Here is a 14,277-nt window from a genome sequence, read left to right as displayed (position 1 = left end):
CAGACCACATTGCTATGTAACCCTCCCCATTCTGTATCCACCGTACAAAATAGAGTAACTCAGAAGTGATGCTGGAACAAATGAGCATGGGGTTGCCGTAATTGCACTATATTGTTCTGTATGGGCAGCAACCTTTAACTTAGCCATTTTGCAGCTTGCGTGTGTCTGTGTCCTTGCAACTTCGGTATTCTTTTAATGTAGTTTATGCATTTCCCACATTCTTTAAAAGGAAAAAAAATGCAGAAGCAAAGCAATCCCAGTACCTGCTTGGGATCAGGAAAATGCTCTGCACCGCACATTGTGAGATTAGTGAGGCAGATATACTTGCTTCATTCTATGCATTCCCTTTCTGTATCACATGGGATATCCCTTGGCACCTGGACTTGTTCAGTGAGCACTTTCATTGCTAGTAGAAAATGACATGACCTGAAAGCTTTCCAAGTTGCACATTGGTGCAGACCAATTAGAAGATTGGCAGGCCATGAAAAGATGGCATTGCAAAGTCCATTGTGCACATATAAAATACAGCTTTGAAACTTTTACAGCTGTGATTTAAATTGAAAAGGAGAGACAAGGGATGGCAATGACCATGGAGCTTTCACATTTTGCTAGAAGAAAAATGGCTTAGTGTTATAAACATCAGGTCTTAAATATAACTCTCCCTGGAGACATCAATTTACTTAGCAGTTGGCTCAGACTTTCATTCTCAAAGTAGATACACTGCGTTCCATATTAGGTGTCCATGGGTGATTTTATTCCACTATGCCCAAGTCCTAAAATCCTATTACTTTTGTAATAATGTTAGTGTGGTATTGTAGTTGTGAGTGCCCAATAAATATGGGAGAGGCAAGGCTTTTGTGGGTGATAACTTTTACTGAAACAACTGCATGGTTGGAAAGGATATAGACAAGTTTTGGGGCACAAGATACCCTTCCTGAGAAAGTCACAGTCACAGCTTGAGCTAAGTAACAGATAGAACAACAAATGGCCTGTGTAAAACAATAAATGGGTGTGCGGGCAGTGGGGCGGGCAGGCTGGAGGGGGGGTGCAGGAGGAAAGGGTCAGCCAGGGCCTCCTGCACCTGGTGCCCTGGCCTCTGCCAGCAGGTGCACAGCTCTCCTGCGGCCTGGGGGAGGGGGTGCACCTGCTGGGGCCAGCAGGGCCAGCACCCCAGCCAGCAGGAACACGGGGCACTGGTTGTCACTGCCAGGGGCAGGGCTGGAGCAGACATAACGTAGGGAGGCAGGGTGGGCAAGAAAGGAGGTACTATGTGCTGCATCTGAGCTGGGCACAGGCTCCTGGGCAGGCAAGGGGCTGGCCAGTGATCTGCTATGTTTCCAAGATGGCTGCCAAGTGATGGCAGCAGGTTTTTGGCTTCTAAAGATGGCTGTCAAGTGCTGGCAGCTGGGGCCAGACCCTGGGGCTCCCCCCTGGTGGCCACAGAGGCACATGGCAGGGCTGGAGGAGCTTGGCACTAAACTTAGTGCCAAGTTAATGCATGTGTAGACACCTGCCAAAAATCACTTACTGCACATTAGCTGAATGTACAATAAATTTAGTCACAACTAATTGCACATGCAGATGCATCTTATAAGTATATAAAAACACTTTGCTTAGAGGAATGGAGCCCAGCTGCAAAATATGAGAAAAGAGACATTAGCAGGAGTAACAAACAGACAAAGAAATCCAATTGGAAAGGATAACCTGATTCGCGGGGAGAGAAGAGGAGCCTTATCACCTGAGTAGAGAAATTAGCGGGGATTGCAGATAGATTGTAATGAGCTACAAAGCTGATATCTGTGTTTATTCGCTGGCCTTTTCAGTGTCCAGCAAGCTTTTGAATTTTTGTTCTCTGGTCCATCTTCTGAAAACGTTTTGTAAATTTCCCTCCTGCATAAGGAGTGTGCAGTCAGAGAGGGAGTCGCTGATTTGTGAACAGTGTTCTCCTACTCATGTTCATGTGTCTCTGTCCTTTATCTTTTTCCTGCGTTTGTTCATTCTGGTGCATATTTTTTCTAGTTTCACCCACATAATTTCCATGAGGGCATCTGGTGCACTGGATGAGATATATACCACATTCTGGGATAGACATATGTGAGCTCTGTGAGTTCTGATGGTTTCATGGTAGGAGGCGATGATTTGTTGTGTCAGTGGAAATGAGCTGATAGGTAAAAGTTAAGCTCTCTAAAGAAGAAAAAGCTAAACTGCATTCAAGCATACAATCTTAACTCTTTCATTGTACATAGACATTACAAGATAGCCTTCAATCACATCGCCATATCCCATTTCACAGATAATGCAAAAAATGTACTATTTCCCTCTCTGGCTTAGAAGAAAATCAGCATAGCCTCTCTTAATACTGTACACTATTTAGTTGATGCTCAAGTGAGTAAAAAGCATGAAAGCCTTTTGTATTATATTCAACGTGGTGAGTTGCTGAGGACTCATGCCCCTTTCCAGCAAAACAGGTGCAGGCTTAACTTTAAGCATGTGAGCAGTTCTGTGTATTGCATCAGCATTTTCTAGTTTTAATGTTAAAATTATAGGGCACTTTTATACAAGCTCCAGGGTGGGAGGGGCAGCGCTTTAATTAAAGTGCTGTAGCATCCCATGTATCAGTGTCTCCATGCTTCAAAATGGTGGTGGGGGCACTTGAACTGCAGCTCATTGAACAAGCTATAGTTCAAGTGCCCTCACTGCCATTTTGAAGCTCAGGGATGCTGACACACAAGACACGGGAGGCTGCTGGAGCACAGTAATTACCATGCTCCAGCAGACCTGATTAATCGAGTCTCATGCGATGTATTGCAATTACAGTGCATCAGAGCAACTTCTGCGCTCATGTACAGGCACCCATAGTTATTACATGACTTTGGAAGACAATACAGGACCCCATGCATGGTAGCTACATACATGGTTATTGTATTAATGCAATCTAAGATATGTAGTTAGTTGTGTAGCCTACCTAAGCCCAGAGTAAAGATTAGACAATGTCAGCTTGATGCCATAGAAAAAAAGAGAAACAGGACTCCATGCATGGTAACCACATTGGTACAGAGTTGTACTTGCAGAGGAGTAGGAGGGGTCCAGCAATTTTCTTCCTTTTTTAATTTAATTTGACTCTTTTAAAAATGTTGTCATCATGCTGATGGTAGACAGGAAAAGATTCTCCCGGGGGAGCTGTGTAGGATGGTTGTCAATTAGCTTTGAGCTTGACACTGCACATGTGAAATAGCAGGACTTTTGCCTCTGGTTTCAACAGAAGTATAATCAAGCCCTTAGCCCCCTTTCCTCATACCCAACTTTAGTTCCCTGTGTAGTGATGATACTTACTGTCCTCTAAACTTTGGGAACAACAAACTTTTATTCTTTCTCCCACCTCACTACTACACACACAAAAATTGTTTTTGATAGAGTAATGACAAAGACAGCTGGCAGTTCAGAGTGGCAAGTTTACTAACTGCTTAAGGACATTGAATATTATTTAGTTTGAAAACAATCTTTGAAATATTGGCCAACTCCACTAATATATTGTATTTTCTGTAGCATTTTCCATCAAAGGCACTCAGTAGGATGTAAAATTTCAAGTTATTTTGGCTGTGTTCCACCTTGCTTCTCCAGGCCAATTTAAAAACAGTGGACACAAATGATTTGGCAAAGGATTAGCAAAATAGTCTCCAGAGCTCCTGCATCTCAGTTTATATACCTTAACCCCAGAACATACCATGAGTGTTTTATAGTTCTCAGTGCTTAATTCTGTGAAAGTTATATCAATGCCTGTAAGTAGTGAGCTGTAAATTCAAATACAAAAAAGAGATGACAGCAGCTAAAAATTGCAAGTAAGTGCTCACCAAAGTATTTGTTACAGAGAGGAGAAAACAATTAGTCCAAACAGTGCCTAAACAGTTAATCTATTTTAAGTTTTCTTCTTATATGAGACACTCATATAAGAGAAAATGTCACCAGATTGTATTAACTTTTGTATGTACTGAAGTTTCAGAATAGTTATTATTATGGAAATACTAGCAAAATGGCCACCATGAATGACTGGGGGGAACAGGGAGGACAGCAGAGAACAGCGTCTGGCCCCGTGCCCTCCCCACCCGCTACTCTCCCCCCCCCACACACTTCCTGCCACAGCTCTGGGTCGTGCCCCGCTCCACCCCGACTCCCCGCCGCTCTGGGCACGAGGGAGCGTGGTGCACGGCTGCGCAGGGGCAGGGTAGCGTGTGGTCGCAGGGCGTGGTGCGGGGAGTGGCCATGGCATGGGGAGCACTTGATGGCTGCCCTGAGGTGTGGCGCAGGGGGTACGGTGCACAGCTGTGAGGCATGGCATGGGAAGCAGTCACAGCACGGGGAGCGCCCACGGGCTGTGGCTGCATGGTGCGGGGAGCGGCACAGGGTGTGGCACAGGGTGCATGGGGGTGTGGCGTGTGGCGGGGAGTGGTGCAGGGCTGCAGGTCTTGGCGTGAGCAATGGCCGTGCCGGGGAGAGCACCCACCAGCTGCGGCCATGTGGTGTGGCGCTAAGCCCTGGGGTGTGGCTCAGTGCACACAGGAGAGTGCGTCATGCAGCTGCACAAGGGGGGTGTTGTGTGGCCATGGGGCATGGCGCGGAGGGGCCATGGCACAGGGAGTTCTCACTGGCCGTGGCTGTGTGGCATGGGCAGCAGCCTCAGGTGTGGTGCAGAGCTCACAGAGGGTGTAGCACGTGGGCAGGAGTTGTCCGTGGCCACAGAGCATGGTGTGGGGAGCGGCCACGGCAGGGGGAAGCACCTGCTGTGGCCACCTGGCCTGGGGCTTGGCCCCTGGGTGTGGCACACGGTGCAGGGGGTGCAGCCCATGGGCACTCATGACGGGGGCCATGTGGCACGCAGCTGTAGAGTGCCATGCGGGGAGTGGGCATGGGGGTATGTGCCACACCATGGCCTTGTGCTGCAGCCAATGGGCGCTGCTGGTGCCCACCTGCCCACTCCCCTCAGGGCTCTCTGTGGCCACATGCCAGGCCCTGCCCCCATGGCCCACAGCCGGCAGGCACTTCTGGCTCGGGGAGGTATGGTATGCGGCCACAGAGTGCTGCGCAGGGAGTATAATTTTATTATATTAGAATTTTTGTTACTGTTTTAATTGATATACTGTCCTGTAATTTATAACCTTTCAGAGTTTAGCACCCGGTTGTCTTTTAACTTTTTCTTAAAAAAGGGAAGAGGGGTTACCAGCTTTCATTTAATTAATGTTAATTTTCCCAAGTTAATCAGGACTTTTTACGAAGTATTCTAATGCTTGTTCTTTTGCTGTTGACAGTTCATTTAAATAGCATTCTGTTGAACTCAAAGCAAAATAATTTTCCTTGATGTTGATAGGCATTAACAGCCAGTTTACTGTAGGGTTTTAATGAATCAACATGTCTCTATTTGTCAAGCTGCTTAATATATTTTATTTTATATTATTAATGGTATTTTGTAAAGTAAAATTAAACATGACTTTTGTAATAATTAGTCACTTCGAAAATGGCATATGCCTTTCTGGCTAGTAAGTACTCCACTTTGCAGTACAGTATAAAGGGAAGTGATTTCCATTCTTCCATTCCAGGGCAATATCTGTTTGATTTAGCCATCCACCCTCTGCTTTGCCCATCTCCTTTTCACACTACATATCTTTGCCTTTTGACTGCCTGGTAGGCCAGCTTCAAATAAAGGGCTAGAAATTGTTCTGGGTAGTGCATAGCCTATACCTGGCGATTTAATGTCTTTAATAGAAAGCAGGAGATGTAGGGTCAAACACACTATGCCCTGGGGGCAAAGGAGCTAGGACTCGTCTGTCTTACTCCGCATGGGCAACTATTGCCTCCTGAATTGGAGGGGGAAGCAGGGGAGTGGGCAGCAGAGCATAACTAGGGAGGGGTCCCCCCAGCAGTCAGCTGGCGACATGCTAGTGCCCCCCTACCAGCTGGAGTCCTCGCTGCCAACGGGGTGCCAGCTCTCTTGGGGGGGTCACATGCCCCACCCCCGTGCCTCCCTATGTGTCACTTATGCTGCTCCTTCAGCAAGGTCACACCTATTGACCTCAGAGTGGGGAGGCCTGCCCTCCTCTTCTTTCAAACAGTTACTATTCATGCTTTTTCTGCAACTTGAGTTTCAGGACTCACTAGCAGCACAGGCAAGGCCAGGCATTTCTATTCTACCCTGAAGCCTCAGCAGCTAGAGGTCAGCCTTTGGAGCATGCTCAGAAGGGAAGTTCATGATAAGCATAGTCACACATATGAAAGAAGAATCCAAATAATTCCTAAGGGGCAAAAACTGCAGTTAGCGGTCACGTAGGTGCCACTTGGGCACATCAAGATAATATATGATTTAGGTCTAACTGTATAGCTTCCCTGTATCTCTCTCTCTCTCTTTTTTTTGTTTGAAGAAAAGGGCTACCATTACTCCCCTTGTCTTGTAAAGGAGGGTTGAGGATCTTTGCAGTTGAATTCACTGAGATGGATTATCGGACTGAATGCAGTCAAGAAGGACAAAAGTGTAAAGCAAATCCATTTTATCATACAGTCCTGTTATTTAGTATGTGTGATGACACATAAAATATTAAATCACAATACTTATGACACGGCACATAGTGGTTATCAAAGAGACTGATGTAGTAGTCAATAACCTCCATCAAAGGCGTACTGTAGGGACTCACAAATACATGATGTGTCTGCTTACTGGTTGATTATTATAGTAACACAATGGTACTAAAAGTGCCATTTGGGCATTTCCAAGCTTTGACTGTCTCTGCTACTGCAGAGTGGAATGGTGAAAATATGACTTTGAAAAGAGATTATAGAAATGGCTCCTTACTCAGCAGACCTACTCCTGGGGCCTACTGAATCTATCGATCATTTTAGTGATTTTTTTTATAACTGTTGGCCCTGCAGCCCCAACACAGTAAAGAGAATGTATGTTGACGCCTGCTCTTTCATGTGCATCCATAGTACTGTTTGCTTAGGTCCAGCTAATTACAGTAGAGCAAACTACTGTAAGTAAGGCCATGCTAGAAGACCCACTGGTCATTAGCTTGCTGACACTGGGGGTGGTACAGAAATGAAGGACTCATTTGTCATGCAAGATACTTATTAGTGGTGGTCAGGGTGCAGTACAGGGTGCAGCAGAAAGAATGCAGTGGGGAGTCTCCAATCTCAGAATAGGAGGACTGGTAGCTAGAAAATATCTTTATAATTGTAAACTGAGGATATATGATCAGCTGTCCATTCAAGCACACTAAGCACAGGACACAGTCTTGATAATTTTCAAATGTCAGTCCCTTTTTAGAACACAATACCACTTTTAAGAAAGCTCTCTAACCGACTGTGGTGTTGACAGAGCTTAGTAGAGGCTGCAAAATTGATTTTTCCAGTTCTATATAGAATACAAATGATGGTGATAAGTTCTGAGCACATAGCATCTTTCTGCTGCAGTATCTGAATTCAATTAGCAATACTTAACAATAACAAGCTAAGAAATAGCATACTTAAATGATCAGCTCTTTTAAAACTCTGTAGCACAAAGTTGACTCTCTGTTTTACTTCACAGGAGGAGACACAATGTCCTTCCTCTCTATCTGTTATCAAAGAGAGGACAAGAAGTGAAAATCTAGATGATGATATCTTTGTACTTGATGATCTATCTTCTGATGAAGAATATTACATAGAAGAAAGCAGAGCATCCCGGTTTAAAAAATCAGGCATGAAGGGCATAGATAATATCAAAAAGGCATTTTCAAGGGAAAATATGCAGAAAACCAGACAAAATTTTGGCAAGAAGGTGAACAGGCTCCAAAGCAGAATAGTGACGCCAGAGAGGAGAGAGAGAATTCGGCAGTCAGGAGAGAAGCTAAAACAATCCGGGCTAAGATTCAAGAAAACAATTTCAGAAGCAGCTCCAACTAAGGAGACCTTCAAGATCAATAAGAAAAACAAAGAACGAACAGTAGCTGAAGGTCAGGAAGAAGCCCAGGCAACTGGGATACAAGCACCTGCTGAGAGCGGGTCAGCGGAGCCCGTCACAGAAGAGATCTCCTACACGGAAGTGATTACTAAAGTAAAGAAAGACAAAGGCAGTGGAACAAAACGTGAGTCTCAGCCAGCAGAAAAAGGTGTGGTCACCCCTGAAACAACAGCTCTTAAACAGGAGACAAAAGAAGAAGGGGCAGATGATGTTCCCCTGCTGGACTTAAAGCAATCGGTATAAATGGTCAAGTTACGTCTACTGCAGTACTGCTGTTGTAAATGAGAAGTTGAGGGTACCTGTTCATTAGGGCTTTTAAGCATATCGTGTGATATTGTGTTGTTAGGTTTGAACAATGTATCAGTGGTGCTCTATCATTTATACACACGTCAGCCAATATGTTAAAATACTTATCATAAAGTCATATAAATAGACTTAAGAGTTTCCCCTCTCCCTCACTGATGTATATGCAACTTCTATTGACGTGAAAGGGAGTTACACGTGTACGTACGTCTCTGCAGTAGTGTAACAATGGGTGAGCAAATGGGGGCATGAGCCCTAGGTGCTGCCTAAGACAGGGGCTTGGAGACTATGCCAGAATGGAGCCGGAGGGACAGAGGGGGCACCTCAGCTTCCCAACTCCCCGCTATCTGCCTGCACCCTGCAACGACTCCAGCTCCAGCTCTGACAGCAGACAGGGCAGAGCTGTACATAGTACACCAGTGCTGCCCAGTTACCCCCGTGCATCACAGGGAGAAAACCCCCTTATATTTTTTAAAAGCAAATTATAATTTACACAACAGCCTTTTTCTATCTTCAATCTTATACGGACCACATCATCTCCAGCTCTTTCATGCAAACTCCTCCAGTTGAACAGCACGTGGAAACCAAACTAATTTTCTGTTAGCAAAGAGAAGACTACATGACTTGCTACTGCTGTGCGCTTCTCTTTTTGAGGCCCCGTTCAAATAACAGACAGAAATTGATGTCAAGGGAGGTAAAACAAAAAGGCAGCAGAGATGCTAGACTTGTGAGGGCTGTGAGGTTGAGACCAACCCCAGCTTCCTCAGCAGCGAAAAGCTGACTCGGAAGTGACCGCATGCTCTGCAGAATTCTGGGAGCGAAGAGGGAAAGTGAGTGAGGAAGCCGAGAGATGAACTTTCTGCAGTAACAGGAGGTTAAAAAATGATGGGGCAAATTGGACATGGAAATATCAAAAGGATGGAGAGAATTCAAGTAGAATATCTGTATTATGCAAAGTTTAATACAGGGTGTATAGTGCAGTTCAAGGAATGGTATAAGCAAAACAAGATTAAATGTGCAGATGGTGAGTCATAGCTGGAAAAACCAAGCATGGAAGAACTAAAATGGATTTTTTTAAAAAAAGCAGGTCTTGTTCACCTTCTCAGGGCCTGAACCATTTTATATTTATGCCCCTTTTCCATTCATATCCTTTTAAGACTTGTGAGGAGTAAACCAGTTTTTAAGGTTCTTGCTGAGGCAAAATTAATATTTTGTTTTCCTTTTCCTGCATTTTGCTGAGCCTCAGCAATTAAAATCAGTCCTGCAAAAAACTAGTGTAACACAAGTCAATCCACATCCTAGTGCTCTATTTCTTTCTCATTACTATTGACCATAGCCAAAGGGATTATGAGACAGACACCATTTCCAAACATGAAATGTCATGTGTCTGGTGCACTGAGGAAGCAAGAATGAATCTGTGCCCTGAAATAAGATATGTGTGTAACACCACTGCCCTTGCTGAATAATCAGCCCATTCATGCTTAAACTGACTTGTCTCCTCAGCATTTATGTAAAATCAAATTTACAAAATTAGCTATTAATAATTGTGTGATGCATATACAGTATTGACAACAGCTGTAAGCATGTATGTCATGTCCAAGGTCCCATTCTGACAGCAAACAACAGCTCAGTTATCTAGGGGACATTGCCTTAAAGCTGTCATTAAGACAAAGCCAGTTTGAGTTCCAAAATTTTGCCTGGCAGTCGTTTCATTTAGTCTTTAGCACCTAGACGCTGAGTGAAGGATTAACTATAACAACAGAAACTACGAAACACTAGCCATGCAGGGTTAATAATGTACTGTGTAAATGACATCTCAGACACTTCCAATCAGATTAACATTGCCATTTTTGAGACAACTGACTTAATTGCACTGGAAGGCAAAACAGGAGGACTGCAAGGGAGAAAGAAATTCTCTTAAAATATAATTATACACCTTACCCTAATTGCAATCAAAAATAAAAAGCTTCAAGTATGTCTTGCAGTTACAAAAGAAACTCTCTGAAGCTCATGGAGTTGTGTAATATTTTTCTTGCTCTTTATCACACTATAAATATCCTAGATTGCATGGAGAATCAGGTTGACTGTTTATGTTATATGGTCAGTGTACTGATATGCATGGTTTGAGATTTTTCTTAGACTGGTAAAGAGTGATTGGTTACTGAAATAAAAAGCCCTGTAGGAACTCATTCTGTTTCTTTTATACATATTACAAGCTATCAAATGACACATATGACTTTAATATACAAATGATTTCCACAGTTGCTTGCTGGAAACTAAGCGCTGCAATGGAACAGTCGGTAGCTTTTCTAATTTTATTTTCACTTGATAAAGAAAAGGGCTGACAATTGGCATGGGGATTTTATTAAAACATCACATGTAAATTCTATCAAGTCTATTTTAAAATAAAATTTGTACATCATCACATCTAAAGACTGATTAGAAAATGATTTGCTGACAGGCTCAAATGATACCCTTCATTTCAGCCATGTATTATGAATGTTTCTTTGTTTGCTTCTGCTGCTTATTAGGCTATCAAGGTTAATTTGACTTCCCATGCCAAGGGGAAAAAAAGGTTATTAGAGCCTCTGTTTCCATACAGTGAAACATTCAAGTCCAAATAGTGTCTGCTTTGAAGTTTAGATGTTCTGAGCTCTCTTTCAACCCTCTAGCTCCCACTGAAGTCAGGAGATGTAAGTAGCTGCTCTACAGGGAGGAGGCAGAGAAACCTTCTGGCACGTGTTCTCATTTGGCGTCAGTGGCTCAGACTGTGCGATGAGTGCTCTGCACGCAGCTCAGGGAATGAATGTGACCCTCAAGTTCCTGTTTTCCATTTTGTTTTCCAAGAACAAAAAAGCTGGCACTCTCAGCTAATTGTTGGCATGTGCGTGAATTTAATTCCTCCTGGAAGTGAGAGCCTTGGTGTGTCTAAGTACAGAATAAATCTGACCACATGAGAAACTGAATCTTGTTTCTGAACCAGTTTGCTGGATTCCTGTTTAAATAGAAAGAAAAACTGGAGGCATTTGTGGGAAGAAAAAGAAAAGTTGTTAGAAAGGCATGAATGACAGACTCTTCTTCCCTTTTTCAAAGTAACAGCTGTTACTTTGAAACTGTCTGGACTAAAAAGCCAAACAACACTTTTCCTCCCAGTAGCTTTATATGGGGTTTTTTTTCAAACCCAACCTGACTACTTAAAGGGCAAATGCAACCATCTTTGGTTACATTACAGGTTTATACACAGCTAGAAACTGCAGCCATTTTAGGTGGAGCTGCTTCTACACCATCTCATGTTCCTTTCACTTCCACCAGTAACACTAATGCAAATCACAGCAGCTCTGAGGAAGCTGATGAGTGCAGGGTTTGAGAGGACACACAATCAGCAGGTGGAAGGCCACATCAATGCTGGCTCTGCTGCTTTTGTACTGTGTAAATGACATCTCAAACACTTCCAATCAGCTGCCACCAAAAAATAAGTACTACCCCCCATCCTGTTCCACACGCTCCAATCCCAGGAGCACTCCCTGCAACCCCCTGAAGCTTTCTGTCTCTGGCATTCGTGAGAGAGAGAGAGAGAGAGTGTGTGTGTGTGTGGGGGGGCAGGAACGGGGGTACCTCTGGAGCAACCACACTGCATCAGTTCTGAGTTTGGAGTGGATGGGCAGAGCTTATTGTTTGGTGACAGTCTCAAGAGCAGCACAGAACCAATGGAGGTATACCCCAAGGGGACACAAAAGAAGACACAAAAGGACTCTGAGGTATCAGAATCCCATTGGAGGACAGTATTGTAACTCTTTCTGCTATTCATTGGATGTGTGTGCATTTTCCTTACTGTAGGTATAGGTCAGCATTTCCTAACCTGCACAAATTGTTACATGCATTTCTACACAACCTCTATGACCTTATGCTCAAAGGAGGTAATGTTCAGACTGGGTGTGTAAATGTATATTTCCTAGCACAATACATCTGCCTAGCACGATAAATATTTCCTAGCACAATATATATTTCTTAGCACAATAAAAGTAAGAAAGCCTGCAGATTAGATGTGTATATGCATACATTTTTGTGTATATAAACTTATTCTACATCATCTTGATTAATGCCACAGAAAATCTGTTTGGAACTGAAACAGGGCTTTGTAATTACACATTTTGAATGAAAAATATGTGTGTAATGAAGAAGAACTAGATGCTACAAAAGAATCACTATAAAATCCAGGTACAGCAGTAATTACAAGCAAGAGGGCTTTTTTAATATGCATATATTATGAATGTGGAATGAAGTATGTACTAGAATGAGTTAATTTATGCAGCAAATGGGAATACAAAGTGACTATTATTCTTGTGGGCGATACCTTTTATTGGACCAACTGCATGGTAACTAGACTTTTCACCTATAAAAGTTTTCAATCTGAGAGATTTGAAGTTTCCTGGCTGATGTTTCCAAGTTAAATATGCTTCTGGGAAAAAAGGTTAAGCAAGTCTATATGCAGGTACAGCTCTCTCTACAGATTTCATTTGCAAATGCTTATGCATCTGTGTGTAGTTAACTAGTACTTCACGATACATGCAACAAAATCCCCAAAGCCAGTAGCTCTGTCTTCCTATTTAGCTGTGGTAAGCACTACTTTGAATCACAAAGTAGTGCAACACCTCTCATTGTCCAGTGATCAGGGGTTTGCACCGTTTTCAGATATAAGGAGAAAATGTATGTTAGATCTGTTCGTCGAGGCTTTTTGTACACTGGACAGGAGTACATGTTTCCTTGCAGTTTCTTTGGATCTGGTGGCACTGTAGCGCTGATAGCATACACATGGACCACAGGAAGACTTGTGAACGGTACCTAAAGAAAACAATAAGACAGAGCACTCAGAATTAGAGAGATATGGGACAGCCTCTGGAACCCACCAAAGACAAAATTAATGTTGGCGGCAGACAGGGGCAGATCCAAGGTTTCTCTAAAGGGGGTGCAGGAGCAGCAACACATACTACAGGGGTGGCTGCACCCCTAGCTCCCAGCCTTCTCCGCTCCCACCAGTACAGGCAAACTACCCTAAGGAGCCTCCAGGGACTTTTTAAAGTCCCTAAAGCATGAGACAATCCCATTTCCTTCCCCACTCCCCTGCCTGCCACTGTTGCTTTCCCTGCTGCTCTGAGGGCAGGGGTGTGTGGGGGTGAGGGGCAGGGGGAGAAGGAGCACCAGAGGTGTTCCTGCCCACCCCAGCTGGGCTGCACCAGGGTTGAGCTCGTCTGGGGAAGGAACAACAGCAACAGCAGGGTGGGAAAATAGTTACCTCCTCCCTACCCTATCCCCTGGGGAAGGCACAGGCAAGGGGATGCATCTGCTCAGCTGAGCCCAGCTCACATACGGCCTGGCTGGGGTGGACAGGAACAGCTCTGGTGCTTCCACACTCCTGGGACATCAGGGAATGCAAAAGTAGCAGGTGACGGAGGGGGAAGAGGAGGGGAGGGAGGATTTTAACCCCCTTTAGGGGCTTAAAAAAGTCCTGGGATGCTGCTGTGGTGCAGCACAATCCAAAAGTGGGGTGCATCCATACCACTGCACCCCTTCTGGATCCACCCCTGGCTGCAGATAAGAGCATATAAGTGGCTGCCCTGGGACACGGGACACCAACTCTCCCATGTTGTTGCTTGTTTCTCTTGCTTTTTTTTGCTTATGTAAGTGCTCCTGGGCAGCTGCCCCCTCTTGGCATTACACATGCCAGTCTCACAGCAAGCAGAGCAGAGAGCTGACACCCAATGCTCCTGCTTATCTCTGTACAACTTTGAAGTATCTTCAAGCCAGTGAAAGCCCAAGGTGGGCTGTAGAGTGAAGGCCTAGCTCTGTGCAAGCAAGTGAAAAGGAGAAAGTGAGAGTGGGAAGGCAGGTAGGAGTGCAGGAGAGAAGCCTTGCTGCTTCTTTTCCCCTTCCTCTTCAACTAGCTTCTGTCCTCCCTCCCTCCCTCCCTCCCCCAGCTTCTCCTTATTCAA

General features: G+C 44.3%; 2 protein-coding genes across 2 annotated transcripts in view; one reads left to right on the top strand and one right to left on the bottom strand.

Moving 5' to 3' along the window:
- CAVIN4 (caveolae associated protein 4) overlaps nt 1-10,714 on the top strand; it is a 48,160-nt gene extending 37,446 nt beyond the window's left edge. The window contains exon 2 of the mRNA XM_090039087.1: nt 7,571-10,714. Within this exon, the coding sequence (XP_089895213.1) occupies nt 7,571-8,227 (657 nt within the window). The 3' untranslated portion in view covers nt 8,228-10,714. The remainder of the gene's footprint in view (nt 1-7,570) is intronic.
- Nucleotides 10,715-11,231: 517 nt separating this feature from the next.
- The window catches only part of LOC149868730 (dynein axonemal heavy chain 5-like), a 265,120-nt gene continuing 262,074 nt past the window's right edge, over nt 11,232-14,277 (bottom strand). Inside the window, exon 75 of the mRNA XM_090037668.1 lies at nt 11,232-13,129. Coding sequence (XP_089893794.1) covers nt 12,911-13,129 — 219 coding nt within the window. The 3' untranslated portion in view covers nt 11,232-12,910. The remainder of the gene's footprint in view (nt 13,130-14,277) is intronic.

The sequence above is a fragment of the Crocodylus siamensis genome, chromosome 3, assembly GCF_052110815.1.
Source record: "Crocodylus siamensis isolate JL-2025a chromosome 3, ASM5211081v1, whole genome shotgun sequence".
NCBI classification, from domain to species: Eukaryota; Metazoa; Chordata; order Crocodylia; family Crocodylidae; genus Crocodylus; species Crocodylus siamensis.
Note: the sequence above shows the minus strand (reverse complement) of the source record. Positions and strands in the feature narration are given on the sequence as shown.